Source organism: Penaeus japonicus, unplaced genomic scaffold, assembly GCF_977035675.1.
Source record: "Penaeus japonicus unplaced genomic scaffold, GWHDUDI00000001_assembly GWHDUDI00000003, whole genome shotgun sequence".
NCBI lineage: Eukaryota > Metazoa > Arthropoda > Malacostraca > Decapoda > Penaeidae > Penaeus > Penaeus japonicus.
This window is the reverse complement of record NW_028234405.1, coordinates 1385885-1394079: the sequence shown is the minus strand read 5'-3', so window position 1 is coordinate 1394079 and position 8195 is coordinate 1385885. Positions and strand designations below refer to the sequence as shown.

General features: G+C 35.4%; 1 protein-coding gene across 1 annotated transcript in view; it reads left to right on the top strand.

Moving 5' to 3' along the window:
• LOC122246552 (uncharacterized) overlaps positions 1-4324 on the top strand; it is a 4460-nt gene extending 136 nt beyond the window's left edge. Inside the window, exon 2 of the mRNA XM_043005190.2 lies at positions 2721-4324. Within this exon, the coding sequence (XP_042861124.2) occupies positions 2740-3900 (1161 nt within the window). The 5' untranslated portion in view covers positions 2721-2739 and the 3' untranslated portion in view covers positions 3901-4324. The remainder of the gene's footprint in view (positions 1-2720) is intronic.
• The last annotated feature ends 3871 nt before the right edge of the window (positions 4325-8195 follow it).

Here is an 8195-nt window from a genome sequence, read left to right as displayed (position 1 = left end):
ACCCAAAATACTATCTAGATGCATGTGTTAAGCCGAAAGAAAGAGTATTTGAAGTACATTGAATTTCAAGGTCAAGGAAACGGGAAACAAAACCTTTGCTTCTTAATATTTTTTTTTTTAGCTTTAAGGGAAGAGTTATGAAGGTATTGTGTGTGATGGTAGTGTACTTCAGTGAGATGGTTAGTGTGGGATTTATTATTGGTTTTTGGGATGAAATGGGGGCAAATGCGAGGATTTTTTTGACGTTTTTTTTTAATACTGTTTCTTTGGCATGGGTTTTTTTATTATTATATTTTCTTATTGTGAGTTTCATTGGTAAGATTCTTGTAATTTAATCCAGTTGGATGAAGGTGATGTTATTTCTGGTGCAAACCTTTATATACTATAGACTGTTCCCTGATTATCCCATAGGCATAGGGAACCCAAGGGATTTTTTTTTTTTTTCTGTTGGGGATAGGCGGGCATATATCTAAACCGTGGTATAGTTCTGTCTTATCGGAAATAGAAATTTGTAAGATGTTACTTAACTGTATATTCTACACTGTGTATCTTGTGCAACGCCATTGATAACCTCCACGCCGAATGACGCTGGGGAGGAAACATCGACAAATATCCTTCCTGTATGTTCTGGCAAGATAGAACATGACTGGTTCCTTTATGGGTGATAAAGCTCTTACTTGCATCGTCAATGTATATTCTGGGTTGACAATTTATATCTCCCATATTGAAACCAATACAGAAAATATACACACATCTTCAGACTATCTGAACTGCCTTGAAAAGTTTAGCTTTATAAAGATTAACCCTCTACTAACAGCATGGTAGCATGTGGTAACAAAGCCAAGTGGCCGCCGGGCGGCACAGTATTGTGCCAGCCATTTTCACAGATTAAGGCCTAATAATTCCTCCCCATCCCCGGCATGACATTCAAGGCTTTTCTTTTCCCCCCGTCGGGATGGTTGAGGAACAAGAAATAACATAGCATTGTTCTTGCTTATGATAGGCCTTTTGATCTAAGGGTAGTTTTTATTAGTTATTATCTGCAGATGAGCCAAGTATTTAGAAACCATTTTTTCCAATCATCAGCTCTTTTCCAAACAAGTGCACATCAGTTGATTGTTTATCAATGAACAATGAAGGTCAGAGGTTGAAGTTTCATATCATGTTATTAACCTTCTCTGGATGGGTGGTACACTACAGTACGTTTATTGAACTGATTTAGGCCTATGCGTTCAAGAGCCCTAGCATTGTAACATGCAAGGCTGGAATGCCCCCGTCGTGACTGGGTTAATTTTCTGCTTGCCCTGGAATGTCAAGTTATCAGTTCCCTGCTTTCATTTCCCTGAAAGCTGAGTTGTCCTAAAATAGAACTGTACCCCAAACTTTGGCTAACTGAACCCCTTAATGACAGATGACATGATATCATGGTATGGCTTTCAGAGCCGAGTTCATTGCGACAAATGGATAAAAGGGTATAAATGAGACTGAATAGTTCCACAACACAAGAGATGCATTTAACGTGTTTCGGATTACCCCGTTTTCAGACCTACATGTAGTTCTAAAGACGGGGTATGAAGACGGGGTAACTGGAAATATGTAAATTACATCTCTTGTGTTGTGGAACTATTCAATCTCATATATACCATATTATGGCTTCCTGATTGGCTGTTGCCTCAGCGGATGAATAGCCCGTGGTTTTAGGCCTGTATATATCAAAATGCCCTTGCGTAATGTTCAGACAGAGCCAAAGTTGCCTTATCATTAAAGGGTTAAGGAAACATTGCATAAAGTCATATAGCCAATATTAGATACTATACACTTCCCTACATTTTATCAAGTCTTCTGTACACCCTGACTGAATAGCTATAAGATAGTTGAGAAATATATGAAAATATGAGTACTCAAAGCAAAATCAAGCACAGGAACAGCACTGTCCCATTGTGTCAATGTATATATGTAAATACCTGGTAATGTTCTCTGTTCTTCCTGTAGTTCACTTCAAACTTTGCAGGCCTTTGGAATAATAGTTACAAGTTGTGGAAGAATATAGGATGAAGTTTATTGATAGGTTGAGGTTAATAGATGTACAGGTTGTTTGTTTCTATAAAATAAGCACAGGTAAAATATAGTGATAAGCATGTTTAATAGAGAGAGAGGAAGGAAAACACTCTTGTCATGCAAGAGGAGTAAGATCAATTGCAGAATATGTTCTCAAAACAGGAAAAAATAATTTTAAAGTATAGCTGACTTGCTACTTTCATCAGTGAATTGTAGTTTATTAGGCAGACAAGCCTCGTAATTTCTCTTATGGTTTGGTGTGATTAGACCAAATCTAATGTTCATTATCAACACAAACTGTTAGGTCTAAGTTAGCACTGACCCTTCTACACATCTAACAGGTTTAGGGGACTTGTAAAAAATCAGAATTGTTGGGAAGGAAGAACACAAATTATATGACAATGTTATATGGAAAATATCACTATAGCAAGGGAAAAGAACCCCTAGAAAGTAACCCTTCACAAACCCACCGATCCACCCACGGTACTAGATAAATTATTATATCAACCCTTATGTTAGATTAAACTATGCTACTTATTTCTTTTGCAATACCAGCACTAAGGTTATCCTGAATAAGTTTGCTGTTCTATTTACAAAATTTTGGTAATGATTTACACAGGTTACTTCTTCTGAAGGTTGATATTGTTTTTCTTTTATTGCAGGCAAAAATAATGCTCTGCGATGGAGAGTATCACTTTGTCCCTAAGAAACAGCAACAGTACCAGTCAGTGGCTAAGTAACGGGACAATGACTTCCAGTGAAGGAGATCAGTCGGACACAAGAGACATGGATTCTCAGGATTCTCAAGATATCAGCCTTGACGACAAGGACGAAATGCCCAATGCCATGGAGTTTGTCAGCGTAGAATGTGATATGTTCTTGGAGCCAGACTGTGCCTTGGAGACCAGTGATCATGTGGACAGCAAGGAGATCGAGAGCAGGAGCAAGTCGAGTAAGAAGAGCAGAAAGTCATCCCGTCGCAAGAAAGGCATGTTGCCGTATATCTTTCAGACAACTCTCATCACGGATCTCTTTCGGTACCGTGGGGTTGATGTGTATAGGAGAACCTGCAAGGACGAACCCTTTGTAAAAATCTACAACCCCATTGAAGGTCTTATTTCCATTAAGAGTGAAGATAGGGGTAAGAGGGAAGGTGAGGAAAAGGGTGTGTTTGAATGCACAATTTGTGGAAAGCAGCTAACCTCTAAGTCAAACTGGGAAACTCATATGACGGTTCACTTTGATGGGGAATTTTACCATTGTGAGGTGTGTCAAAAAAAATTTACAGACAAAAAAGCATTGATCACACACAGAATACTACATATGAATGCCATAGGAAAACCATATCCTTGTACAGCTTGTGGGACAAGGTTTACCAACAGGGCTGCCTTGAAAAGTCATGTGCAAAATAATCAGTGCTCAAAAAACATCCATTGTGAATTCTGTGACAAGAAGTTTAGAACTAACAGCCAGTACACTATACACAAGCGTATCCACACGGGAGAAAAACCATACCAGTGTACATACTGTGACAAAAGCTTCACTTACAAATTTCAGTTCAGCAACCACGAGAAAATGCACACGGGCGAGGGTCTCTTAAAATGCGATGAATGCGATGCCACTTTCACTCAAAAGCAAACGCTCATCGTCCACAAACGGAAACACACGGGAGAAAAGCCCTTCAAGTGCGACAAGTGCAGTGCAGCTTTTAGGGCACGGTCTTACTTGTGGGCCCATAAAAAGTCTCACGTCGGCAAAAAGCCTCGCGAGTGTCCCGACTGTGGATCCATGTTTTGGAAGAGCTCATCCTTAAAGAAACACAGAAAGGCTGAGCATGACTAGTGCAATTTCATTAATATATTGTAGATCTTGTATAATTGTTAAACAATCTTATTCCACACAATGTTTTTTTTTATTGTTATTATTTTGATTGTCTATGTTTTTTTGTACATTGTAGGATTTAGAATTCAGTGAAGATGTGTCTACTTCACTGTCTCTTTTTTTTTAGTACTGCTAAATTTCTTTTTGTAGAGACATAGCTGAAAAGGAATCACATTTATAGGAGTAATTGGAGTATTCTATTACAGTATACTGTGGCAAAATAGGTGACTTATTATGTAGAATATACTTTAGTTTTATAAAGGCTAGGCAAATACTATTGTGTAAAAAATCTTTACAATATTAGTGTAGACTATGAACATAGCTATATATGAATATATATAAATACAAATGTATATATTGGAAATATAAATTTTATATCTACACATTCCTGGATTTTATTATTACATTGATTAATATAGTCTGAAAATAGTTGTCAGGTTATATGTAAAAATTGTGATATGGAAAGATCATGGGTTGGACTGCTTTTAAGAGAAGAATATAGGTGATTGTACTGGAAAACTATACCTTTCCTTACAGGTTTGATTGATATGGAGTGAAATTAATTTCAAGCATTAGGCCAAAAACTGTGCTTGCTTTAAGATATCATTTCACTTAGTGTGTATTACACTTGCATTTCACATTTTTTCAAATTTTTATTGTGTGTGTCTGTGTCTGTGTATGTGTGTATGCATATGTGCATGTGCCCACCTGCATTTGTGCACGCATGTACAAACCTGCCTGTGTGTGCCTGTGTGCTTGCAAGTATACATGTGTTATGTGTGCATATAATGCAAAAGTGTGCAGGTACTTTAAACTACTACTTTGTGATTTTTTACACCTTTGCCAACTCCTAAGATTGCTAGTGGGTTGAGAGTGGTCCCAGGGTGCTGGCAGAGGAGAGTACTACAGAGGATGTGTGTTTGGCTGAAATGGTTGATATGATGTGAAGGGTTAGGGGAGCCTGGCAGGAACCCCAGTCAGCAGAGGTCAATGTTTGACCTGGCTTGTTAGAGACTGGGTGTAGAGTGTCTGAAATAAGTCTCTCTCTCGTTCTCTCTCTTTTTCTCTCTCTCATTCTCTCTCTCGTTCTCTCTCTTTTTCTCTCTCTCTCTTTTTCTCTCTCTCTCTCTCTCTCTCTCTCTCTCTCTCTCTCTCTCTCTCTCTCTCTCTCTCTCTCTCTCTCTCTCTCTCTCTCTCTCTCTCTCTCTCTCTCTCTCTTTCTCATTCTCTCTCTATCATTCTCTCTCTGTCTCTTTTTCTCTCTTTGTGTGTGAGTGAGTGGGTGGATGTAATTATTCTAATAACTACAAAATTAAATACAGTTATATTCAAAGACTTTACATTATTATTACATTACAATTATTGTAACCAAAAGAAGAGGTCTGTGGAATCTATAGGGCCAAAGTCAAGATCCTGAAGAGCTATTTCAGAAAATACTCTCTATTAGATTTTTTTTTTTCTTCTTCTTCTTCTTTTTTCTTTTTTCTTTTTTTACATGGCAATGAAAAAACATTTGTAAAAATGTATAGATATTTATTTGTAAAATTTTATTACATGAGTTTTTTGGCATCTTTTGTGTGGTCTCAAGTTATTTCTTGTATTTTTATGTTTTATGTTTAACCCATTGCAGACGGATGTAATGACATGCATGATGCAGGAGCTCTGTCCTGACAATGGGTGTCATGACGTACATGACATTCAGGGATTTTGGATCGCTGTTATTTAATTGTTATATATTTGCAGTCATAATTACAATAATTTTAGTAATATTAAGGAAAAATGGGTTTCACCTAACATCCAAAACCTAGATGGCACCACTTTCTTCTGGCACCAGTAGGAGAGAGAGCCTTGAATGGCACCCATCCATGGTCTCTAGCAAGCACTGTCTTTATAGAGTGATGGTACCCAGCAAGTTGCCAACCAGTAGGGATGCATTTGCAGTCATAAACACATGTTTCCTTCCTCTTCCCTACCTCTTCGTATTGTCTTCTATGTGGATATGTTTCATATTTGTTCATGACAGTACACAAATGCGAAAAAATGCAGTTCTTTTTGTCCTCTTGTAAAATAGCAATACTTCTATCACACTGAGTGTAAAGAAAATAATGAGCTGATATGGACCCTAGATTATAATTTTAGACAACTGCAGTAGATAGAGCCTGTGATATGACACATATAAGTCTCTAAACAAAATAAATAAAATGGCTCTAGTTTTATAATGAGGAACAAAAAGAGTGGGAAAAGTCAAGGTATGTTGCATGAAGCTATCTGGCTCTGAAATAAAATCCATCAAAGAAACTAGAGAAAGAAATCTGTCCCTCGTCCACAATGGGTAAATGTATTTGCGTCTTTTTTCTTTGGCATATTTTATATATTCAGTTTCAAGAATATTTCTATTGATTTTTGTAGTCTTAATATATTTTCCTCTTCTTTTTTGCATGTTTTATATTTTTTATTTAGTTATATATTCTTTTTTATTATTATTTTATTTTTAATACACTGTATTTCTGTGTACACCTTCTATCATCTTCCTCCATTTGTAATTTTCATTTATTCATCTTTTTCTTTTTAAGATTGTGCCCACAAACATTTTTCTTTTCCTTTCTCTTAATTCTCTTTCATTCTTTTCTTTGATCTATCCCTATTAATGGTATTACTTATTAATTTATTTTTTCATTTTCATTATTATTATTATCATTATCATTATTATTATTATTATTATTATCATTATCATTATTATTATTATTATTAATATTATCATTATTAACAACAACAGCAGCATAATTCTCTCATGATACAGTAAAGCAATGATTATGATTTCTGTACAGTAACACTATGCATATTTTGGTATCACTACCAGAATTCTTTGGAAATTAAATATATTCTCTCTCCAGTGAAAAGTTTCAAAATTATTTAAATAAAAATATCAGATTTTGGTAATACAGACTTCCAGAAGTGAGGAAAATTGTTAATGATTATGTAATTCTTATATACTTACTTCCTGTACCTCTAATTTTCTCTTTCTTTTTTTTTTCCTTTCTTTTTTTTTAGGTCAGCTGGTTTTATGGTTATGAGCCTTAATTTCTATTTGGTGAAATTGGAGAAATATAAACTGGTTTAGCAAAGATTCTGACGATTGATAGGATTTAAAAAAAAAAAAAGGAAGATTCAAATTCTTGACAAATATATCTATTTTAGTCCATGGGAAAAAATCCATGTCACGTGCAAAAAATGTTCATAAAAAGCAATGTGGTTTGAGATATAATATGAAAATTGTATGAAAATTTGATTAGAGCCGAACCTAATCTCCAGGTCAGTAAGTATCTTGAAAAGCTGAATTTTGTTTCCATTTACTTTATATCAATTTCTTTTCAATTTTGGTAAAACCATACTTGAATCAAAAACATAAAATTCTGTATACATAAGGATAAAAACATGTAGACATGCCATTTATTTCACAGAATAATAATGAAAATTATAATTATGTTACAAAGATTTATTTTGTTGAAAATGTCAAAACTATATTTTTCTACCATTGGCATGGGAATGAAGGAATGTGTGTGAGTGTGTTGTTCATAAATGACTAAGGGATGTAAATTTAAACACATTTGTGTACACAAGAGCAACTATAATATATAGGGTCTCACTTGCAATAGATTATCATCATGGGAATCTCCCTTACAGTCTTAACTATGACAGGAGAACAAAATTGATATTACATTTATATACACAGAACACCATGTAGTGGGCAACCTAAAGCACAACTTGTACTAGTTCACTAGGCACAAAATTATGACAAGCGAACGGTAATGTCTCCTGTCTTCTGTACCTCCTACTAATGCTTAATTTTAGGCAGCTAGCTACTGTCTTAGGTCTTCCTTTTTCTTTTCTCTATTCGAGAAATCAGATTCTACAATTTCCATTTGTGTTGATTGGTCGGAATTGCGGGCTTTCCTCATTACATATAAGCTTGGCGGCGCATCTGCACCGCAAACCTAGCTTATCCTTGGTCGGAATTTGCAAAATCAGTGCACGACAAGAATAAACCCACAGTATTTTCTTATATGCCTTGGTTTACTGAGCATGGATCAACTAGCAGAAAATGAAAGTATAGTTAATAAAACTGTAACTGAAAAATAGGAAGAAAAGAAACTCTTTTGAAATAATTGTATGGAACAACTACTTTTAAAACAAAACTAGTGTTTTAGATCTTGAATGTTATTTAGACAATGACTAAAGCACCCTTGGTTTAGCTT